The sequence below is a fragment of the Larus michahellis genome, chromosome 7 (assembly GCF_964199755.1).
Source record: "Larus michahellis chromosome 7, bLarMic1.1, whole genome shotgun sequence".
Classification (NCBI taxonomy): domain Eukaryota; kingdom Metazoa; phylum Chordata; class Aves; order Charadriiformes; family Laridae; genus Larus; species Larus michahellis.
The window spans coordinates 24232926-24257557 of NC_133902.1; the positions used below are offsets into that span (position 1 = coordinate 24232926).

Below are 24632 nucleotides of genomic sequence, written 5' to 3' on the forward strand. Positions count from 1 at the left end.
ATGCAAGTATTTTTGTTAATGTAGTATTTTTTCTTTTCCTTCCCACAACCTTATTTGCAACACTCAGAACAGAAACCAGAGCACTAAAAGGAAAGACGTGGCTCGTTAAATTTTGCATTCTTCTTCTCCCCCCCCACTACAGTGTAAGAGGTGAATTAGACAAGTTTTTGAACCAGGTCAGTTGCTAAACAGCTGGCTTGTGAAAGAGTGCAGCTGTCACGCCGAAAATATCACCTCGGCACTAAAAATCAGTGGGGAATCTTGTAAGTGCCTGCAGAGCTGTGTGTTCAATTAGTGACCAAACGCACACGCTGGGAGCGTGCTTGCTCTCCGGCACACAGCAGCAGCCCCTGTAGAGAGAATGGAAGAGGTGTTCGAGAGACCTCTATCTTTAGAGCATTTTACATAATGGAATTTAAAAAATGAGAAATATTATTATTGGGTGGCAGGATAAAAGAGGCAGTTATTGGCTTGCCAAAAAGACTTAGCAAATGGAAATCCAGAAGCAGTTCCAGGGTAATGTAATAAGTATGTGAGAACTGTAGGTACTTTGCATTTTTGTATGTGATGTAACTGTAGGCCAGGATTACACGTCCCACACTGATATTTCAAGTTTCCTTGTTCAGTGAGAAGGAAAACCACTGGTGCGCTGAGACTCATTTTATAGGCATAGGTTATCAGCTATCTTTAAATCTGCTTCCAAAAACTCTCATGGCTGTTTTGACAATTTATTCGCAGAAGAAACTCCTGTGGGCATTTGCGCTCCGGTGTAAATATAAGCAAAGGCTATTCTCAATGCCTATTCATAGTGATTATCTCAAACTCGGAGTGCATGGAAAACAGGTAACAAAAACCCCTCTGTGTTTTACGTGGCTGGTTAAGAGCAATTTACTAAGCCTAGGCGGCTGAAACTTTCGATCTGGGGGGGGGGGTGGAAAATAAAATACCAGTATCTTCAGAGTTAAACATTTCCAATAAAGTGTGCAGGAGGATCATTTTAACTTAGAACTAACCTTCTCCACCCCCACCTCCCCCCAAACACAATAAACATACCAAAAGAAATAAACCTCAATGGACGGGGAAATCGTTCACAAGGAAATTTAGCAGTAATAGACTCGGAACTACAGAAGTATTTACGTTTTTGCTCAGAAAATTATGATTCCTGAAGTGAGAGAAAGCCTGTGGCAATTTAAACACTGGTTTCCATGTTGGCATTACTGATGAAGTAGGATGACAAGAGATCTCCTCTTCTACTGTTACCCATAATGGATACAATTGACTAATACAGATTTGTACTCATCTAGGACAAATTTAGCAATTGGTTATGCGAGCGAAGAGTTTCACCAAGTAACTGCAAAATCCGTGACTTCCAAGATGCTCTATACTGGCAAGTGGCACGTTGGGATGCCATGACAGAAGCTGAAGTATACGTCAGGAGTGACATTTATCCCTTGTGCTGCAGCCCTATATTTTTTTTCTGCTACTCTTCCCACTTCGGCTTTTGGCATTGCATTACTATGTGTCGGTGGCTCCCAAACTGAGAGCTGGAGGTGAGCAGTAGCAAAATTTTCACGCTGATGAAGTGTTTGACGGCGTGAACACGAAGAACGGCCGCACCCAATTCATCTAGACGTCCAGGTGTTTTACTTCTTACCTGTTTGTTGTTTCTTGTGGGTTTTTTTTGTAAAGTTGTACACTTTGGCCTCCACAGGGAGTGCTGGCACTGAGCTATGCAATTGAACTTTTCTTGCAAGTGCGTGGAAATCCATCAGCGGACCCGGGCAATAACAGAAATGTTCGCCCAAAGCCTCTGGGCTCCGCTCTTCCCGCTCAGGCTGTTTCCAACACCCCGTTGCTCCCCTAGCCCGTCCCCGCAGCGCCCGACGGGCAGGACGGGGCCGGCTGCCGCCGCAGGCCGTGCCGCCCGGACGGCTCCGCGGCGGGAGCATTCCGCTCCCGCCCCCACCTATATAAACGTAAAAATAAAAAATCGCCCGTATCCATGGCAACCCAAACCTGACACCGACGGAGCCCAGCCCCTTTCCTTACAGGCCGCCGGGGAGGGAAGCGCCGCCGGGGGCGGTTTCACGGGGCCCGCGGGGACCCCCGGGCGCTCCCGGCGCCGCCCTGCAGGTGCCGGCCTCGCCCCGCGCCCCTTCCCCGCCGCCGGGCCACGGCCCGGGCCCACCCGCGTGGGGGCGGAGGTTACTCAGACTTTCCCTCCCCTCAGGACCCGGGGCCGACAGAAAATGGAGGCGCGGGAAGGGCGGGGTGACTGCGGGTGCGGACGGCGGCCCCGGCCCGCTACGCGCCGCCGCCGCCCGGCCGCTCCCCTCAGCGCGCCGCCGCCCGGCCCTGCGGCCCATCCGCCGGCGGGGGGCGCTGCTCGGCGCCGCTCGGCCCCGCTCCGCCCGGGGGCCACGGCCTGTACCGGCCCCCACGTCCTTATCTGCCCCCGCCGCCCGCGGGCCTCCCCCCGCTCCGCTGCGCCCAGACCCCAGCGGCCCGCGGGCGGCTGGTCCCGCGGCGGGGGCGTGGCCCGGCCGGGAGCGGCGTCCCCCCTGGCCAATGAGCGCGCCGCCTGCCTGACAGTTAGGCAGCCGCCGCCAATGGGGGCGGGCGGGGGCGGGCGCGGCGGGGTGCGATCGGCGCGGCAGGCCGGCGGCCGGGGCAGTCGGCGGAGGGAAGTGGCGCAGCATGATGCGGCTGTGGCGCTCGGCGCTGCTGCGGGAGCTGCTGCTGCTCGGCCCGCCGGGAGCGGCCGGCGGCGGCGGGCCGGCTCCCGGCGCCGGCCCCAGGCGCCTCCCGCCGCCGCTGGCCGCCTTTGGCGTGAGCCCGCCCGCCTCCCGCTGCGGCCCGGGGCTGCCGCCGCCCTCGGCGCGGGGTCTGTGCACTCGCTCGGAGGGAGCCTTGGAGGAGCCGGGGAAGGGGGCGCAGGCGCCGCCGCCCACCCCCGGCGAGCCCCCCGCCGACAGCGGCCACAATAACCACGGCGGTGGCAAGGAGCTGGCCGGAGGCGGCGGCGGGGGGGAGAAGTGAGTGCGAGGGGGGCGGCGGGGCGTGCCGGGGCGCGGGCGGCGGGGCCGGGCCGGGCGGCGGGGGATGCGGAGGCGCCATGTGAGCGCCGCCTTCCCCTCGCACGCGTGGTGCCTGCGGAAGGGGGCCGGGCCAGGCCAGGCCAGGCCGGGCCGCCTTGGGTGGGGCGCGGGGGCCGCCGGGTTCTTTTCCCCGGCAGGTGTGAGGGCAGGGCGGCGGGGAGGGCGCCGCGAGGGGGCCCCGGTGGCGGGCTGGGGTCGATCAGGGCCGTGCCTGTGCGGTGCGGGCCCGGCTGCCGCCTGCCTCCGGGCGGGTGGTCGGGGCGCCCGGCCAGCGCCGCGGTGCGGGGCTGCGGGGTCCGGCGGGTCGTGAAGGGCGGGCTCGGAAGGGGGGGAAGGAAGGAGCCCCTCGGGGCTGCCCCGGCCGCTGCTAGGGGTCCCTCCCGCGTCAGGCTGGGGGTGCGGGGGGGGGTGTTTGTGCTTTGGCTCGGAGGAGGCAGCCTGCATCTGTGTGTCTTTTTCTAGCGCTGCTGCTTGCATAAAATATTTTCCAAGAGAAGTGGAAGCTGTGTCATCTTACATTAATTATTAAAGGCAGTGCACGGGGTGCGTAGTTCGGCCTTGGAAGTTTTGCAGCGCTTTCTTCTCCACGTCTACATCTAGTGCAGTCAGGGACAGATACTAACCGCCCACGAGTGATGTGTACACACGTTCATAGGTGCTGCACAACGTGGCCCTGTGCTGAGGCATCCTAATTTGTCCCTAAGTGGCAAAGGTACATGCAGGTAATAGAATGATAAGACTGTATGCGTTTATGAAGCTAATATTCCTGCACTTAGAACCTGAAATATTGTTAAAAAAATTGTTCAGGGACAGGCGTAGTAGATAGTAGCGGATACCCGGGATAGAGTATAATGATGAAGTAAATGGGCTGATGGTTCTTAGCACTCTCTTAGTCCTCAGCGTTTTGCAGATTTTGAAAAAGTCTTGTTCATTTCCCACCTCCCCGTCTGACAGTTCGCCCCTTGCTTGTTTGAACCTGCCGTTAAAGGAGAAGCTGCTGCCCAACACCTGGGTACAATTACTATCTCTGATAGCCTTTGACAAGAAGTTTGACAGCTTAACTGCAGGCCCTGTGAAGACCCATCTCCTTTCTGCGTGTTTGGAACATGCCACTTGGCTCTTCTGTAGGCAGCCCGTGTGTCATTTTTGCGCTGCTTGTGGGGTGGCATAATTAAAATCTAAAACCAAGCTGCTTTCCCAGGCTTTGGTGTGCTTATTACCTAGATGAAAAAAGCGAAAGACAGAGGAAATAAGGCCTTGTTTTGACACTGAGCAAAATCTTTCGTAGCCGAATGCTAAGAGGAAGTCTAGAAAAGATTCCACAAGGCCAGTTGGGAAGGCCTCAGCCCCTAGCTTTTTAATAGTTCTGCTTTTGAATTGTGGTTTTTGGTGTTTTGTTTTCTTTTTTTTTAGCATGAATTTGTAGTCCTTTGACATGGCAGCTATCTTCTTTTCCCCTTTCTCCCAACCAAATGTCTTGGCTGCTCAGCTTGGTTCCAGCTTTTTGTTCCAACAGGATATAGTCTTCTTTAAAGGCATCGTTTATTTCTGCTGTCAAATGCCTTAAAAATGCATGCATGTCAGGTTACTTAACCATATACAATATAATACACAATCACGTGTGTTATTATTATATTTATGCTATTGTTCAATGTGTATGAAGTCTCCTCTTTGAATTAGCTCTACGCGTAATGTTTTGAAACAAAATATTATTCAGCTGTGGCTCAAGTAGGTGTGGTTTATAAAGGTACTTCAGATTTCAATGAGAAATCCAGACAGTACCATTAAAAACTTGGGAAAAACCAGGATGCCAACTGTGAGGGGTTTTTTGAAGATGTTGAGAAGGTGATTTATTAAAGAGGTAATATTTTCTTAAACTGAGCTTTTGTAAGAGCTTCCTACAGCTAGCATCAGTTAGGGAAATCCTGTAATTTCTAATATGTCTGGTAAAGCTATGTAGTCACAAACCACTTAATACACTTTGAATCATTTTTGGCTTTTGACAAAAGGGTGCATTTGAAAGTCAGATGCCTGTTCTTTGAGCCTTACTGCAAAATGAACAAGGAACAATTTTATAAAACATACAGCATATAGTTATGAACAAGGAAAAAGCTGAAAACAATTTCTTTTCAGTTCAGGCTGTGCAGGAATTCCTGGTGGCACATTAGCCAGGCTGCTGGATACTTTCTTATTTTTCTTACTTCAGAATTATGAAAATCTTCCTTAAGCACTTGTAAATGATACATTACATGTGGAAATCTTTGCTATATTAAGACAGAGTGCAGGATTCATAGGAAAAGTGAACTTCTTCAAAAGACTGGTTTCTGGAATAAATTGGCAACTGGGCTAAGTCAGTGTAGTCTGTGTGTTCTGCCGATTCCTGCACTTTGCTGTCCATCAGTATATAACATTTGACTTGTGTTTGGCAGATGATTTGTGGACCCAACTGGGAAGACAATAGTTCTTTTCATGCTTTCTTTTTTTTGTTTGTTTTGGGGGATTATTTTTTTTCTATTCGGTTGTAAGGTCATCGTTCTAGGAGGCTGGAATAACCTACAGGGTCAAAAGACAGCACTAAGATTTTCTTGCTCATTTATTTTCTTAACATCCTCATCTGCAGAGAGCAGGAATTGCAAGTGAAAACCTCAAGTGTTTTGTGCAAAGACTGTACAGAAATTTAAACAATTTAATTCCTCGTAGAGGGAATAAATTATGAGGTCTGGTGGCTGATGAAATAACTAGTATTCCATTGCATAACCAGATCCCCTTGTGCATTTTTTTCCTAAACATCTTCCGCCACCTCCTTATCCCTGCTATCCAGCCTTCACTCTGTGTATCCACCTGAAACTTAATACATTTTGGAAAGGAAGAATATTTGAGCTTAAACTGAGAGTGGTTATAGACTGGTAATTTTGATTTATGAAGGCGGTGGATTAAGATGCAATCATATCTGTGTTCATGCTTAAATACTTAAAGCACAATAACCCAGTACAGTCCTAAATTATAAACTTGTATGGTATTTAATAGCGTTTACTTCTCTTTTTGATATAACTGTGCATCGTTCACTTTTACTTTCAATATAAGTGTACATTCTTGTTCTTACATCTTATGCTGGACAGTAGTAGGATCAAACATAGCTTATCTTAGTATAAGCTATTTCTAAATTACAAAGGCCTTGATTAAGGTGAGAGGAAGGAGCAACATGTGAGCAACCCTGATTTTTGAAGTCGAGCTAAATGGCATTACTGATGGATATTATATGGAATATAACAAAATGTTTAATTAAGGTATTTTATTAATTTTTTTTTCTTAAAATGACAAGGGAGTGGTAGTACTCCTTTTTAAGGACAGGGGTGAACTCTGGAGATACTTCTTAAAATTAATCTTGCTTTTGCACCTGGTCCAGATTCCAGAAGAATAACTGTATAGTAACCAGGCAGTGGTTTGTCTCACTGTTACTCCTGTTGGAGTGTGGATATAGTACTTGCAGCTACAGGTAACTGTTAGAAATGCCTTTTCCTTAGACCTTTCATAACTTCCTTCGAGGCTAAGGTTTTGAAGCAACAGTTCTTGTTTTTACCATAAATGCTTTGACATCTACCAAAACATGTCCGTCTTTGGTCTAAGTTTATAAATACGTAGTTTTGTCTGAATTTTGTAAGCTCTCATGTAAATGGTTATCCCCCACTGTTAATGGGATCAGCGTCTAAGCATGCAAGTGGACAGAAAGTGGTTATTTAGTGACTTGACAGGTGTTCGTGTCTTTTAGTTGGAGATCTGTTACCAGTAGTATGATGACAACTTCTTCAAGATGCCTGTTTTAGATAGAGTGGCTGCCAACTGTAGCCCTTGCAGCTTTCATAGAATCATAGTTTGGGTTGGAAGGGACCTTTACAGGTCATCTAGTCCAACTCCCCTGCAGTAAGCAGGGACATCTTCAACTAGATCAGGTTGCTCAGAGCCCCGTCCAGCCTGACCTTGAATGTTTCCAGGGATGGGGCGTCAACCACCTCTCTGGGCACCCTGTGCCAGTGTCTCACCACCCTCATAGTAAAGAATTTCTTCCTTATATCTACTCTAAATCTTCCCTCTTTTAGTTTAAAATCATTACCTGTTGTTGTATTGCAACAGGCCCTGCTGAAAAGTCTGTCCCCATCTTTCTTATAAGCACCCTTTAAGTACTGAAAGGCCTCAATAATGTCTCCCCGGAGCCTTCTTTTCTCCAGGCTGAACAACCCCAACTCTCTCAGCCTGTCCTCATAGGAGAGGTGCTCCAGCCCTCTGATCATCTTCGTGGCCCTCTGCTGGACCCGCTCCAACAGGTCCATGTCTTTCCTGTGCTGAGGACTCCAGAGCTGGATGCAGTACTCCAGGTGGGGTCTCACCAGAGCAGAGTAGAGGGGCAGAATCACCTCCCTCAACCTGCTGGCCACGCTTCTGTTGATGCAGCCCAGGATATAGTTGGCCTTCTGGGTTGCAAGTACACATTGCTGGCTCATGTCCAGCTTTTCATCCACCAGTACCCCCAAGTCCTTCTTGGCAGGGCTGCTCTCAATCCCTTCATCCCTCAGCCTGTATTGATACTGGGGTTGCCCCAACCCAGGTGCAGGACGCTGTACTTGGCCTTGTTGAACCTGATGTGATTACTTCTCGAGCTTGCCAGGTCCCTCTGGATGCATCCCGTCCCTCAGGCGTGTCAGCCACACTGCTCAGCTTGATGTCCTCTGCAAACTTGCTGAGGGTACACTTGGTCCCCCTGTCTATGTCATTGATGAAGATATTGAACGGTACTGGACCTAACACAGACCCCTGAGGGACCCCCTAGTGACAGTTGTGACCTTGTATTTTTATGACTGGTGTCTTATTGTTAATAATGAGTCTTTAACTATTATTAGCAGTATCGTATCTTTGTATCTTTTGTTCTATGAATCCTGTTTTACGTTTTGCCAGTTACATCTTGAAGTACAAAGTAGGAGTGTTTCATTGTATTTGAAATTTAATCTTTTACATTGTAGAAATCATAATTCCGCTTTTGTTAAAATGGAAGCCTGTGTGGAATCTGGTATAAGCATTGTGCTGATGCAAAAGGAAGAGCTGAAGGAAGGAACGTTAAGGACTACAAAGTCCTTGTGCTTGCAACTCCTGTATTCTGTTTATATTTAAAGAGCGGTGTGGAGCATTCACCAGTATTCTAGCCCACAGATGAGAGTACCACTGGAGAAGTCTAGTTGTGTAGTAGTCTGGTGCTTAATTTTAATTTCTTTTTTTTTTTTAAAGAAGGGAAATAAGTATCAAAGTCATTATTCTTGAAATGGAATAAACTGGAATTACCACTTTAAATCAGCTGTGGAAACTGCAAGTTCCCTGACTTGAAAAACAGCTCTTTACACCGTGTGCTGAACAGCACTATCTTGCTAAGTGTGCTCCCAGTGCCAAAACATAGCTTTTAGGTTAAGCAAACATTAGTTACTTACATCACTGACCTGATAAACTGCAGAGCAAGCCTTTTCACCTCTATTTAGCTGATAAACTTTATCAAAAGATGGACTATTTGACAAAAAGCAATTTTCTGTAAATATATTGAATGCCATCCTCTTTGCTTTGGCAGTCAGTGCAGATCCATTGTTAAATTAGGCTGACTGACCCAATATTGAACAGCAGCAGATGTGAAAGATATGGAAACTATGTCAAGAGAGAATTTATGCTGTGAAAGGTGCACATCTCTTTAATAGATTAAAATCTTATGAAGAGGCAGATAAAAATCTTGGTCAAATGTCTGAGGGTTTGTTTTTTTTCTGCACCCTTCCAGATAGAAATTCCACATTTGGAACAGATGTAAAATTCTGAGTAATAGTTCAGAATCTTGTAATTAAATAGGTTATCAGTTAAAATTTCTCAATTTGTTTGCCGGCTTCTTTTGTCAAAGTGAGGTATGAAAGTTTCCTCAGTCAGACCTTCAGCAATCCAGTAACGAGCTTTGTAGCAGAGACATTCCTTAAAACTCGATGCTTTGCGGAGCTTAGTTACATGCTCTGCGTAAATGGGGAAAACGTAGGGGTGTAGACGGTGTAACTCAGCATAGCTTTAAAAAACAAAGTATGTAGCTGCAGAGTTAGGATGCAGATACAGGATGAAGCTTTCGTTGGTGTGTTAGTAATTCTGGTTCTGTTGGCTTGACTGGACATACTGTTCTCAAAAGATTGAAAGTGCAATGTGCTGTGTGGAAGACTTGAATTTTCTTTAGGAAAAAGGGTGTTCAGTAATTTGCTTGAGGTAGTTGGAAGTGTTTGTCTTGGTTGAATTGCCTGCTTGTCTGTGCATTAGTCATCCAGCATCATTTAAAAAAAAAAAAAAAATCCAGACTGGAAGACAAGGAAAGTTCTGTTGGCTTACAAAGCTGTCTTCTGTTCTCAGTATGTAAGTACAGTGTTTTAAATAAATTGGAAAATGAGAAGTGAGATTTTTACTGCTGGTTTTCACTGCTAGTTATGAGGAAAGGAGGGAGGTGAGTGCTATCTAAAGGTTGTCTTAAAGAGTATTTGGATATAATCAGATTTTTATTAAAAATAATCATAAATCTGACCTGTTGTTGGGCTAGAGTAAGCTAGTATTGGGAGAAGAGGGAGGATTAAATGTCAGCCTGTAAGATTGCGTTGGCCTACCTAGGGTCTGTCCTTAGTTGTAGTATTTTATTTTTGTAGTTATAACCCTGACTACCAATATTCAAAGAATAACTACTCTCGTGAAAAATTTCATGATTAGAACTTACACCTGCTTTTGGTACACATGTGCACGCATGCATAAAAATAGATAAATTGCTACTGAGTGTTCTACTTTTGGGCAATAACTTTTATATATTACAGTATAGAAACAAAGCATTGCTGATATTATTAGATCATAAGATTGAGCTTTAAAATTGATGGCTAAAATAACGTAAGACTGCATACTCTGCATTTTAGTTTATGTCTACGTTTACTAGAGAACTGTTTTGTTTTGTGCTTGTTTATTTTTGTCTCTCAAACATCAGAACATTGGCTTTGTCTAGAAACAAACCCAAGCACTTCAGGGGACCAAAAGAGTAGATTGGAAGCCCTTTGCTATCACTGCCTCTAGCAGTTTGGAAGTGTACATTCCAGCTGTATGCTATGATGCCGTACTTACAGGGAAGTAAGTTTTAGTAAAGAACTTGAGTAAAAAACTGAGTACAGGCCTGTGCTCCTGCCTGCTGCGGGGTCCCTTGGAATATCAAGGAAAGGCAAAACTCTGAGGTTAAACTTTTAGAGAACTTCCAAAGGCTTTGAGGGAAAGCTGTCAGTATTAGAGCTTTCTCCTTGGAATCTTGATGCTTCATCTTTCTTGATGCTTGATCTGGTAGGTTTCCTCCACGTTTCAGTTTGAGATGGAAGTTACAGAAAAACTTGGGCATACAGGAAGCATATCTCAGAGTAAAATAGCTAACACGTGGAACTCTTTGAGGGCCAGTGTGTTTACACTGATAAACATAGTGACCATTAAAGATGTATCTGTGCTGCATGTTAACTTCCTCTGCCAAGTACACACCATGAGAGTTACTGCTGCTGGTGCCGGAGGTGGTTCAGGTTACTGTACTGTGCTGCAGATGGCTTTGCTTGCTTTCCCTGTAACTGTTGAGGCTTCCATAAGCTTCTAGAAGGACAAGGGCTTTAGGACTCCTTCTAGGAGTTCCTAAAACCAGGACTAATTTGAAGAAAATAATGCACATTCATCATCTCTTTCCTTTTTCTCGCCTGTGGAGTCATTGGGTCAGTCTTCTCTTACAGCTTTATTATGAGTCATGTCGGTCTTTGAGTCTTATAAATACTTTAGTCTTTGTGCAAGCAACGTGCGTATCCTCTGTAACATTGAGGGAAATGTGATGAAGCTGCTCCAAAAGAATTCTAAATATAATCTTAGCAATAAATGTATGTCAGTAAAAACACGGCTATGTTGCAGTTAAGTGTTTGCTATTATGAAGTGTATGCGTGCTACTCTTAATAGTACAATTTTTTCCCTACTTAAAGCTGAAGTAAGCTTTGTGTTCATTGGTGAAAGCATTCTTTGAAATTAATGGTAGTAGTTACACTAGTAGTGAAAATATGTTTACTTGTGAGTAATGCAAAAATGTGTGTAAATAAAAATATGCACTAAACTAATCTGTGCATGTTTTGTTTGTTTTTTTTTTTTTTCAGTAAAGTGAAGCAAGGTCTCCTTCCGAGCTTAGAAGATCTGCTTTTCTATACTATTGCAGAAGGACAAGAAAAAATACCAGTTCATAAATTCATAACTGTAAGTTTACTGTTCCAGAGTGCTGTAGAAGGCTAACTACTATGAGGTTATTTCTAACATTCTAAATGCAAGAATACAAAGCAAAGAATTTCTGTTATACATGGCTAGCTGCAGCAAGGAATGTAATTATATTTGCCCCCCCCCGCCCCCCGCACTGTTTCTGTACTTAAGGGAATGAGTGTACTAGTATTGTTATTCACTTCTCTGCTGCGCAAAAGAGCATGCTTGAAAGCATCTGTGTCCATGGCAGGTAGTATTTGCACTTGTGTAAAGATGTAGTTGGACCACTGTGGATTTCAAATGATGTTAATTCTTTGACATCAGATGCAGTCAAAGTGGCAGAAGGAAATGGCAAAAGGATCAATAAGGTGTCAGAGTGTCTCTGTGTTGATAACACAGTGGTAGTTGTCTCTTATCTTGATAAATGAGACCGAGCAGTGGAGAACTTGATTGTAAAAGCGTATTTTTTCATTTTAGTAATTATTGTTTTATTGTATTAGGCACTCAAATCTACAGGATTACGCACATCTGATCCCCGATTGAAAGAGTGCATGGATATGTTAAGACTGACCCTTCAGACAACTTCAGATGGTGTTATGCTGGACAAAGACCTTTTTAAAAAGTAAGCTTTCTGTCAATGTATAATTCTCAATGAATGGTGTCTGTGTGTTACCGACTGCTGTCTTAGGAGGGACATAAGGTATATAAATCAAAGTGTAATTAGAAGGGGAGTCAAACACACGCTCCTACTGATGCTGTCTTCATATGAGTTTGTTCTCTGGTTTCACACAGCAGACAGATTGTGTGATCTCTGCAAGAGTTTATTGTATCAGTGTTGTTTGCGTGTATATCTGACCCCATACTGCAACTCTTGATCAGATGCCAAATAAATTAATCGATGCAGCATGGAGTATTTAGTATGAGTACATAAAACTTCTGTCTCGCTGCATCATCAGTTTTTAATCTGAAGTTCAGGATGCTGCTGCTTTGTAGTGAGATGTAGTGAGTATGTATGTAGTTAATTCTAAAAGTGAGTATATTAAAAAAATACAGTGAAGTTAAATTTCAAGATATGTAGAAATGAGAGCAGTTGGTACTGTAGATACTGCTTTGGTCTTTTTTGGAAAAGATTTATGTGCCATATTTCAATGATACTTTTTTTTTTTTTGTAAGAAAAGTCTGTGGTGAGTTAACTGAACAATATAAGCACTGTTCAGGTTGTCTTCAGTTCATTCCAAGCCCACTCCTTTGCTCCTCTACTTACAGTTTTTGTCTGCCAAAAGACTGTAAGTTTAGAGGCTCCTAAATCTTGAAATAAAATCTGTAGACTTATTTTTTTTCAGTGTATATTTTTATTCCATTTACAGGGTAAATGACATAATATCTAAAACTTGATTCTTTCATGAAGAGTATACTTTTATCAAAATTGGTTAATTTTTGTTGTTCTGTAGCATTTTTTGAATTTGTGAGCTAATGCTGTTTAGTTCTATTTCCTCTCAGTTACAATTTAAAATATGTAAGTATATAAAAAAGGTGTGTTTACATATTATATACATATAAGTATATAAAATATATAGTACGCAGTATATGCTTATACTATATTATATGTTTACATAGTTTATATAAACAGAAAGTGTATCTGATATATATTTTTAAATATATATAAACATTTTTGGAAGTACATTGAGAAAAAATGAATGTCTCTGTGTGTGACAAAATAACAAACCAGTCAACTCCTTAATCAAATGTGGGATACTTTTTAAAGATACAACATGGACTAACTTAATTTCTGTATTTAAGTTCAAGACCAGGTCTTCACTGGTTATTTGTCAGCACAGCTCTAAATTGTTAGAGTCAGAAACCTTCCTGGGAGTATGGTTGGATTGGAAAGGAAATGCTTTTGCTAGTATGCATTACGTTTATAGTAGAAGGCTTGTTTGTAATAGTGAACTATGAATTACATTTCTGGCAAGGGCTCTATATTTAAAAAAGGACAAGTGATTGCTAACTAGAGGGCTGAATATTATAATGCCCGTGATCCCCTGTTTAGAGGAGTGGTTGTTACTATGACAATTTGTGGAAAGCTTATGTGGTTGCTTCTTGTGTAGGAAGAGTTTTGACCATAAAGACTATGCAGAGGGTGGAGAGGTGAATCTCTTCTCACATAGTAGATTTTCATTCGCAGCAGCAGGTGTTAACCTTTTTTATAAATTAAAACTCCCCAAACTTCAGTTATCTGTTCCCCTAGGCATACTGCATTTGCTGTGTGGAGACTTGTACAAGGATTCCTGTATTTTTTTGTTCTCTTCCAGGTGTTTAAGGTGTGAAATGTAATAATGTGTCTACTCAGCTGTTACTTACCTTAGGACTTTGAAGCTTCAGTTCACTACACGTAAAAGTCAGTGGTGTAATTCTCCTGTTGAATTTGAATCCAAAGCTGATGGATAGAATAAAGCATCAAGGATAAGTGACATACAGTAGTGGTAGCATAAGCTTGACTAAATCAATTGAGTCCAGTAGAAATTACCTGTAAAATATTTTAGCTCGCTGCCTGTCTCTGTAATAGAACTTTAAGCACCTTTTTAGTTGTTCTAAACGTTAGACTCCAATTTGACTAAAATTGCTTTCCTTTGAAGATTTCTGGCTTAACAGTACTTTCCACTTAAATAAAAATGTGGAAAAAAGTCTCCCTGTTACAGGCAGAACAGTTTGGGTTTTTAATCTTTCATCTCCAGAGTTTCTTGAGGGCTTCACTGGTGCACGTATCAGAGAGAGCGCTTGACAAATTTCTTGAATTAGCTGTTCATGTTGCATCTGTAGAACATAACACGTGGTCTTTGTAGCATGAATGATACGTTGTGGAGAACAGCCTGCTTACTGAAAGCAGCGCAGCATGCGAGTTAGCTTGCTATGTGAATTTTTTTCTTTTTTTTGTACCCTAGCTGTGGTAATACTTAATAAAGTAGTAGTACTAGTACTATCCGACTGTTGGCAGATGAAACTTAGGCAACTTAACACATAGGAAGACTGTACGTGCTAATCTTCCTCATGAAGCGTGCACGTTTTGACCTATCCTACTTTATAGGTATGTTTCTATGACGTTGTAGCTAATTTGTAGGAAAATTCCTAATAATCTTTGTAAGAGATCCTCCTACTCGTCTTAGCTTTTCCTTCAACTCACAGCTCACTGCTAACAGAAAAAGTAGGAGACTTGCAAAAAGCTGTATGTCTTAACTAACAATATTTTGGTCAGTGGAGGGGAGGGTGAAGGAAAGGCATGAGGCAATCAGAATTGAGTGAGTTATGTTGAAAAATGGTGTAAATTTGAGTGAGATGATAGCGACTGACTAACAGTTACAGCTCTGAGGTTTAAATTCAGTTCTTTTTCAGAATAACTAACTTGGCTTTGTAGGCTTAGCCTTTGTCACAAGGTGCTGTCTGTCCAGCTTTATTGACCGGGAACTGTGGTGTTGGTAGCCAGATCTCCCTGACCTGCAGGTAGGAAGCAGCAATCTGGGGCTGTTGCGTTCTAGGCATAAACCTGACATTCTGATGCGGGACCTCAAACAAGGTTATCTGCTTCTGAGTGGCTCTGCTGCTCTCAGTTTTCTGTGTAGCAAATCCTGAGGGAAAACTTTCATTTTAGATATGCTCAACCCCGGTATTAATAAATGTTTTCATCCTATTTGCTTGAGCAATTAGAAAGCTTTTGACAGATGTAGAGGACTTCTGCTATGTTATAATGTTAATACCTCCTTTGTCAAAATAATGTCACTTTTGTCTTTCTAAAATGTCTGAATATATGGAACACTTCTACAAAGTTAGTCTTGCTAGTTGGAAATGGAGTTTTGCATTCCTTTCTGTAGTGTTTATACTGCAGCTTTTCAAACATGACAGAAAGGTGTCCATTCAGCTATATAGATGGCCTAACGGTTCTTCGGAGTTGGTGGGACTTCAGATGCTGTTTTTAGCAGATGTTTACTTTGTGTAGGGAAGCAATAATCAGCAAGCCCAGCCAGAACTTGGGGGAAAAAAAAAAAAGGAAAATGTAACAAGTTGTATGATAAAGGAAACAAAGTGATCCTGACTTTATGCTGGAGACCAAAGATTCAGTTTCCAAAAACAACCAGAAACTGTTACTTTCAGTGAAAGTTATTATAGATCTTAATCTTCCTAACCCAAATGTTTCAGGGAGGTTTTATAGTTTGAAAAGACGCGTTTTCAAATGGGGGAAGAAGTGCTTGGATTGGGATTTGGCAAGACAGAATTTTTATGGTGAGACTATAAAGTCTGGAGAAATGGAAGAATTTGAGGTGGGAGGTTTTTAGTGTATCTGTCCTGAACACCATTAGAGTATGTGGGGGTAAGGGCTACGTTGTTAGTAAAATTTGGCTGTAGAAAGATTTTTATTTATCAATATATTCACTTACTTAAATTCCTCCCTTACTTAAATTCCTCCTTCCTTTTCCTACTGCTCCGCTTCTCCTGAGCCTCAGAGCATTTGTCTCTGAAGGGTTACCTGGAACACAAACCAGTGGGGACGAATGCTGGTTGCAGAATATTAGAGGCTGTCAAGGCTCGTTTCCTCTGCTGACTGAAAATATTACTGCTCACTGAAGCTTATTGAGACCCTGTCCTCTTGTCAATGCAGTAGTTGTTCCAAATACCTGTCTAGATTAATTGAACTCCCATACTTAATGCCTGTGAATTCATATGATTTGCCTGGGTTAAGGAGTACTGGGGTAAATACTCGGACACCGAGCTTGGCAGAAGTCTGGGAACAATAACTTCTTGCAGAAATAAGTAATGTCCTTAGCCAGCACAGCTATTTCTGCAGTGAGTTTCAATCTTGAGCTTAAAATGCTTGAATTATTGAATCCTAGACTTGGTGTGAATTGGTAAGCATATAAATGCCCTTCCTGTTTCAGAAATGTAATATTATATCAGAGGACTGTATTTCAGTGCATACTGCCTCCTTGTTGTTTTCCACACTTTGTTTTCTTGAGTTGCTCTAATAGGTTTAGGTGAACTTTTTTTTTTTTTCTTACAAGAGTTCTTCATGCTATCCAGGTGATTCAGGCAATGTAGAAGTGCATCCGAAGGTTAAGCCTAGTGCCTACGTGCATTGTTTTTCCTTCAGCATGTGTCACTGCCGTGAACTGTTGCTACTTTTGAAAAGGGGTTGTTGCACCTGGAGTAGATAACTGTAATTGGAGGCTGCAGGGAACAGAAATGGACAGGATTTCTCTGCAAGATATGTAAAAAAAGGAGTGGATAAGCATGACAAATTACAACAGAACCAACTCAATTGCTATTTTAACAGACGATCAAAGCAGCTTATTACAGAGTGACTCTTAAGATACCGGTTTGTACAACGGAAACTTCTCCGCTGTTTCTCTTTCACTTGTGGAGGGTAGTGCATTCCAGCATTTGAAATGCTTGTCAGCTAAATGTGGGATAAAGTTTCCTAAGTACAAAGGAGTTCAAACTGAAGCTTTAAAAAAAGAGAGGGGGGTTCAAAGGGAAGATAATTCTGTCTGTTCACTGGTCTTCATGCAACTTAATTTTGAACTGATAATGACTTTTAATAATAGGATTATTGGAAGTATCTATTCCAACTGAAAGTATTTCCCTAAAAAAATTACAAGTCTTAATTGGAAGGGTATGTGCTTGTTTGTAATATGGGCGTAGATGTTAACTTTCCATTTGTCTGAATTAACAGCTCGTTTCTGCATAGTATGAGGGTGTTAAGGAAATCGTTTGTTTGGTGTTAAACCTCCCTTTCTCTTCCTTGCACTGGGATAGGGCTGTTAATACCCTTTATCAGGTTGTATTTCAGCTGACCTGATAATGGCTCCCGATTTCCACCCCAGCTCCTGCTCACCCCCCACCCACTGGCACACTACTTTTAGCAGTGTGTCTCAGCTTGTGTTTTGATCCTTCCCTCCTTCTGTTTCTCCTAGATAAGTCCTTTCCTTTTTACCTCATCAGTTTCCTAAATGTAGCAGATGGGCTGATGTTCAGAGGGTGTGGGTGATAATGCATTGTGGGTTAAAAAGCAGCGAAGATTCCTTAACTGGTGATAGTTTGAAGCAAGACACTTCCAGTACTGGTCACTGTTAACTTTTGTTTAGTTTAGAAGATGTTGCTGAGTACTTCCTCAGGGATATGCTCTTGTTAGAGTGGAAACTCACACCAGTTTGGTCTGTTGGCAGTCGTCTTGTTCAGTTTGTGGTGAAACCAGTTGGAAAGAGAGAAGCCAACCCTGAGCCTCAGAAGTCCAATCTAACTCTGGAATTATCACTCTTTGGACAAGGGTTGGGTTAGACGGCTGTCACGTGTCCTAATCCTAGGAACTGGGTGGCTTAGATCCCTTTTGCAAGTGTAGATGCTACTTGAAGGCAAGTTGACAGTACCTTGCAGTACAAGCTTACAGTTGAAACTTCAAAAAAGGGCCTTAAATAAAAAGGCATGAAAGCAAACGCAATGGAACAATTTTAAATATTTTTTTTAAATTATTTATAACTTATGGATTGGAAAATTGAAAAGTCTTTCCAATAAAGTTCTGTTCATATAGGCATATAACTCCAAGGGACTGATGTTGCTTATTTAAATAGCATGTAATTGCTGTTTAGGTAGGCTTTTTGACAGCACTTTGTCAAAATACTAACAATTTTTTTTTTTAACTCTTTGCAGGTGTGTACAAAGTAATATTGTGTTGCTTACTCAAGCTTTCAGGAGGAAGTTTGTCATTCCAGATTTTATGTCGTTTACTTCACATATCGATGAGTTATATGAAAGTGCTAAAAAACAATCTGGAGGAAAGGTAACCTGTTTGTAAATTCTGCTTCAAACTTATGTAGATTTGTTGATATTACCCAAATATATTTGTTAAGTAGAGAGATCTTTTCTTAATGTTTATAGCAAAATGTAAAACTGATAACTTGATAAATAGTTTTGGAAGTTCAGTTATGTCTGCAACTTGTAAACTGTCTTAGAAATAAAGCTCCTTGCCTCTAATGATCTTTTACTATTTTGAGGTGTAGAGAAAATATCATTATTCTTCATTTTACATAAACTGTAAAACTGCTATATAACTTGTCAGACTAAACTTAGTCTAAAAAAAGTAATTATGCGAGACTACACAACTGTCTGGGTTGTGTGACAGAAATAGTTGTCAACGCCATGCCTGTGTTCGTAATTAAAGTTTATTCTAGTGCTTATTTTCAGTAAATTAATTGAAAAACCCCAAACTTTGTTACAAGCTAAAACTTTGTATGATTTGAAAATGCTAAACATGCCGTAATACAGAACAGAGATTCTTCTTAGAATGTGCTGAAGTTTGTACTTTCATTGGGGAAAAAAAAAAATTTATTCTATAATGATCTAATGAATATAATAATTTGTAATGACGTTTTAGATATACTAGGTGATTATTAGTGGAATAATTCAGTTGTGACTTGTGTATTGTTTCTGTTGGCACTTATTTTAATTAAAATATGTTAACATATAGTTAAATATTTTGGATGCTGTAATGTCTCTGGTTTTATTTCACATTGTGATAGGTTGCTGACTATATTCCACAACTGGCCAAGTTCAGCCCTGATTTGTGGGGTGTCTCACTTTGCACAGTGGATGGACAGAGGTATAGTCTAACTTCTAGATTTTGCTGTTTCAATTATTTAAACTATCTGACGTATTGCAAGGAGCAGAGAGTTGGATGTGATGATCCTTATGGGTCCCTTCCAACTTGAGGTATTCTGTGATACGCAGCACTTCATGATACCTCATGGTTTAATAAAGAAAAAGCTTTATTGGAGTCTTTTAAGAAGTGAAATCCACTTGGTCATCTGTCTTAACATTATTTCAACTTCTCTGTTTAAGCTTAATTATTTTGCTATTATTATAAAATATTTTTACATAGTATTTGTAAATACTGTGTGTTTAAAGCTAGATTATATTGTGCTTACGATCCAAGCACAGTAATGAAGCTGTAGGTAATTTCAGTGATTACCAAAGGACAAGGTAGAGACAATGCTTATGTAATATAAATCCGTGGCAGTTGAAGGGCTTTACTAGTAGTACCCATGCCGTGAGCTACATTGGGTTTTTTTCTGTATGTCATGTTGTACTTAAAAATTAGTTCCTTTTCTACATGTTAGTATTCTTATTGTAGCATTATTATAGGGTTGTTACACGTCATTGAAAAAATTCATATCCATATTCTTTAAAAAGAAAATGAAGATGTGGACTGGACAGAACTTATCATGATTTTGCTTTTCAGGTTTATTAAATTTTCTCCTATAAGGGTCTGTATAGGTCTTAGATACGTCTTGAGTGATTTTATTTTTATTGAATAGCGACTCAGTGTAGCAGAGACAGTTAGGAGCCCAAAAGTAAAGGAGTATCTCGCACTGTCTAGCTGAGAAGCAAGGTGAACTATTGGGTGCCCACCTTTGGGTCTAAACAGTGTGAGATATTCATCAGCTTGCGTGTTTCTGCTGTCTTGCGGTTTGGTATAGTCATACTGCATATTCCAAGTACCATAATTTTTAGGTAACTGGTGTGTCCCAAGCAAATCGGGAATTCTTGAGAGAGCATCAGACTTGCTTATGGTGACTGTGGACTGGGGATCATTTTAGTGTGATCTGTTATGATCTCTGTTTGTTTCTTATTGTCCACATGCCCTGTAATTTCTAGAAGAAGAGCTGTACAAGTGAGTTGAAGTATTTTTCAGCTCCCTGCTTAAGTGTCTGAATTATAGTTTATTTATAGTAAAAGAGCTTTGAAAGTAAAAATGTTGTCCTCTTTGAATATTTGAAATTAACATTTTGCTTTTTTTTGGATATTATAACACGTACTAATGAAAATTTTGATAATGCTCATTTTTGTAATGCTCAATGTTGTGTACTGTTAGTTTTTTGTAATGCCAAAATGGTTTCGTGAGTTTCTGTGAAACCTTCTCGCATTTTCTGCAAAAAAAAAGCAGCAAATACACTTCTGAATTTGCCATCAGACAAGCGGTTGCTCGGAGCCTTTTGCTCTAGATGTGGCATATGCTGCTTGTATGAGTCATTCCGAGATGCAGTCTGACTTAGATGTTGAAAGTAAACCTTCCAAAAGATAGCATTTAATAATTGTAATAAAATACCTATGCCATTATCAAAGGGGATGTAAATACAGATATTTAATTATTGCCCTCGAATTCTAAAACTGAGTTGTATCTCATCTTTGTTAGTATAGACATAAATATGTATAGTGGCTATATTCAGGTCATGCCCTTTTGAGTATGTGGTTTGCAATTGAGTAGGGTAAGTGCAATAGTAAGAGCTCTGAGGTGATTTTTTTTTTTTTTTTTTTGCTCTGGTACAAACCCATTTTTGAACTTGCTTTTATTTTGTTACATCTGCAGTAATCACCAGCAAGTGACTTTGTTATGCTTAGCTTATGGAGGCTATTGTTAAAACCTTTACATCTTTTTGTCCTGTTTTTCAATATGAGACTCAGTAATAATCTGCTTTTCTTTTTTTGGGCGTTTTTGTTAACAGTCTCTACTCGCCACAGCTGGTGAACGGGAAACTTTAAACATCTTCATCTGTGTTTTTCTCAGGCATTCTGTTGGCGATACCAAAGTTCCATTTTGTCTTCAGTCCTGTGTAAAGCCTTTGAAATACGCTATTGCTGTTAATGATCTTGGCACAGAGTACGTGCACAGATATGTTGGTAAAGAGCCTAGTGGATTAAGATTCAACAAATTGTTCCTGAATGAAGATGGTAAGAGACATATATAATACTTAATAATGCAAATACTCAATTTTAGAAAATTATAAAAAATATATATTATATATTTATGTATATTAATTTTTTATATATATATTTCTATTATATAGAAAATTAGTCTTTCCATTTTACTGTATCCTCTTAAGTTTTACTGTTAGACAATGTCCCAAAATATTTTGCCATCAGCAAGGTAGGCTTATCCTTTATCACCCGCTTCTGCCTAATTTAGAGTGCTAGTAAAAGATGCTTTACAACTTCTGTTCTATTTGCTAGTATCCAGCTGTAGAAAAAAAAAAAATAATTTTGACAATGCTGGTATTTGAAATGTATATTTATTTAGTTGAGTCGGTAGCAAGTGTTCGTTCATTGTGCCCTCTGTAAAATGATGGTGAAAGAATCAAAGATGTTAAATTGATTTTAAGGAACATATATATCACTTCCCTTCTCAGCCCTCTGAGAAGCAGGTGCTGGAGCCAAAGGCGAGTGCTGGCTAGTTTCCAGAAGGCGAAACTGAACACATCTTCCCACGCATTATTCTAAACTGAATTTGGCTACTCATTCAAAACAATGTTTTTATTTTGTTTTATTTTTTCCTGGGGCAGGAGTGCTTTAGCAAGAATTTCTTGTACAGTACTTACCTAGATTATTTCTTTTTCGTATTATATTAATTCTCAAGCATGAAAATGTTATTTTTAAAAACATGATGGCAAAAATCTGAGAAGGATGACTCATGTAGCCTTAGAGGAAATAGTGGATGCTATCTCTGAAACACAAATGTTTCTTCTAGCAGATCCTTCTCAGTAAGAGAACAGACAATGTTTCTGTTGCCATGGTATTGCAATTAATATTTAATTAACAGCATAAGGCTTAGATGATATTTGTCAAGGACTGTGTTGAATTTATATAGAAATGATATATACTTATATTTAGTACGTACCTTAAAAATCATCTTTCCAAATTCACAAATAAAATGGATCTTGACAATAGATGTTGTCTTTTGTATTATGTTAGTAGGTGGTAATGAAATGCTAACGTGTGAATGTATCTCCAAGAGGGAATTAAGCATTTTGTCAAGCTTTGCTGTCTTGTTTTTGTATTCCTAGTTTTTTCCAATACTATGTTGTACGGTGTGAAGAAGACTGTCTTTCGTGTCCTAAGAAAGCTTTCATATAAAAAAGTTTTGATGGTGCTGAAAACTGCCCATTTTTTCCTTTGGATTAGTATGTTGTTGGTTCTTTTAATTTTTAATTAAAAGACCAACAGTATAGTAGGCGTTTTCTTTTTATTGCTACTTTTAAAATTAAACCATGAGACAAGATGAATTGTTAGGCTGTGGGCTTTTATAATCTTACTGTTAGACTTTAAGATGTTTATAAGACTGTTATGCAATAGGAGAATTGGCATTATTGAAAGTTTGACCAGTGTGCATGAAAATAATAGACAGGAGGAATTTACATGATAGAAATTTTAATTTTTAAGCTTGTGCGGCTGACATAACTGACATGAGGAAAACGTGTTAGAACTAACCCAAACAGCCTCTTAAATGAAGGACTAAAACAGAAGGTAGAAGCCTAATAAGTAGGAACACTTCAGTTATAGGGAAAGAAAGGGAAATTGAATTTCTGTTAGAGAAGAAAGGGAGAAGGGGTTACACTTTACTTGTAGGTTTAAATTGTTGTACGAAGTTTGGGTGTGCAGAGTATTTGGCAGTTTGAGCATACATAACTACCTTCAAGGTCAGATTTGAAAATTAATGTATATAATATAGATATTTAATCTATTTGCTTTCTGATTATTCCGATGTAGTTGAATTTCGTGCATGTAATCAGGATTTTATGAAGTGATATGCAGGTATTTGAAAACTGGCTAGACATGCTTCCGAAAGTCTTTTTTGTAGTGACTTACATTAAAGAATTCTGAAACACCGTTCTTTCACTTCTTTGTTTACTAGTATTGAGATTCAAGCTGGAAAGAATGGGGAATATTACAAGACAATTTTAAATCATAGCTAAAAATGCCGATTCATAACAAAAAAGAATCATGTATGTTTTCAGTAAAATCCATGTTGTGCAATAGAAATTTGGAAAATTCTACAGCCTTGTGAATATTCAATTTTAAAACTTTGTTATCAAAGGGAACATATGGCCCATCAAACAATTCAGATTTCTGGAGGAGACTAAAGCAATTCCCATGTTAATTAAAAGCAGATTATTCTAGTTGATTGGAGTAGATCAGGAATTGTACATAGTAAAATGTGTCTGAAATAGGCATCATCAGGAATAATTTTTATGGTCATCGAGCAGTTTGCAGATTTTTTCATACTTGTTGAGTTCATGGTGCAACATGTCTGACAATACCTGTATATATGTACAGTTAGTATTTCTTATCCATACATGGGACCTTCTCTTGATGACAGCTATTTGTAGAATTAGTCCAGTAATACAGTTGTTTGTAAACTCAGTCCAGCAATAAATGTTGCATTGTATCTGAATTGAGGGATTGCCAGGAAATTGTTTATTCTGCTGAAGGATTTTGTTAGCTGAAGATGGAATTCTTTAAGTTTTTTGTATTGGACAAACACATTTTGATGTAATTTCAGAAAAAACTTGTCACGGTGAACTGTTCTGTGTATTAAAATGTGTGTATTGTGTATGTGTGGCAACCTCTGCTTTCTGTGTTTAAAGACTGCAAGGCAATCGTACAAGAAAGGTCTAAGGCCAATGATGGACTAAAAAGGTCAGAACTGGCAGAGGAAAATCACTGTAACTTGAGCTTATTAGGGGAAGGGTCTAGTTTGCATGTGGCATGATAGCGTGGCAGGTTGCTGGAGCAATAGTGCTAATTGTCAAGCAGTTTTTTTCTGCATGTGTTAAAAAAAATACATGTTTTTCACCATTCAAAACTGATCTCCAGTGGAGAGATTTTTAGGTAAATAAATAAATTATATTTTCTTTTATTTTGAATTTAGATATGCCTATTAAATATATTGCAGTTCTCTATGTAAAAGGCTGTTCTAGACAAGTATCTCCTTCCCACAGGAAAAACAGCACTGTATCAGAGAGGAATATACTTACTGTTCAGAGGCTGTTAGGTGGGTTGTCTATGCAAGAGGCAAATCGTTTAATCAGGGCACCCCTGTTAAAGTCGAAGGGTTATTGTGACTTGTGCTTTTTGTTAAGGATAAACACATGAACTTACTCTGAAGTATGAGATGACACAGCAATATACCAGACTTGCAGAGAAGCTGTGTATAAGATTTTTTTTTTGTTTTATTTTTTCTTTTTTTGTTGCAGGCCGAGCAGGTCGTTGTCTTTATTATTTGATTATATTTAGAGAGAGTGTGTGTGTGTTTTTAGTGGTGTGTGTCAGTTAGCTTTGCAGAGTTTGATACCTCTTTCTAAAGATTAATAGATGAGTTTGTTTACCTCTTTGGCAAACTGTTGTAATTAC

The 24632-nt window shown here is 40.5% G+C and overlaps 1 protein-coding gene across 2 annotated transcripts in view; it reads left to right on the top strand.

Moving 5' to 3' along the window:
- The first annotated feature begins 2636 nt into the window (after positions 1-2636).
- GLS (glutaminase) overlaps positions 2637-24632 on the top strand; it is a 68468-nt gene continuing 46472 nt past the window's right edge. For both annotated transcript variants that reach the window (XM_074596215.1, XM_074596216.1), the window contains exons 1-6: positions 2637-3035; positions 11306-11402; positions 11903-12024; positions 18099-18228; positions 18968-19047; positions 21013-21176. In XM_074596215.1, the coding sequence (XP_074452316.1) occupies positions 2698-3035; positions 11306-11402; positions 11903-12024; positions 18099-18228; positions 18968-19047; positions 21013-21176 (931 nt within the window). In that variant the 5' untranslated portion in view covers positions 2637-2697. The remainder of the gene's footprint in view (positions 3036-11305; positions 11403-11902; positions 12025-18098; positions 18229-18967; positions 19048-21012; positions 21177-24632) is intronic.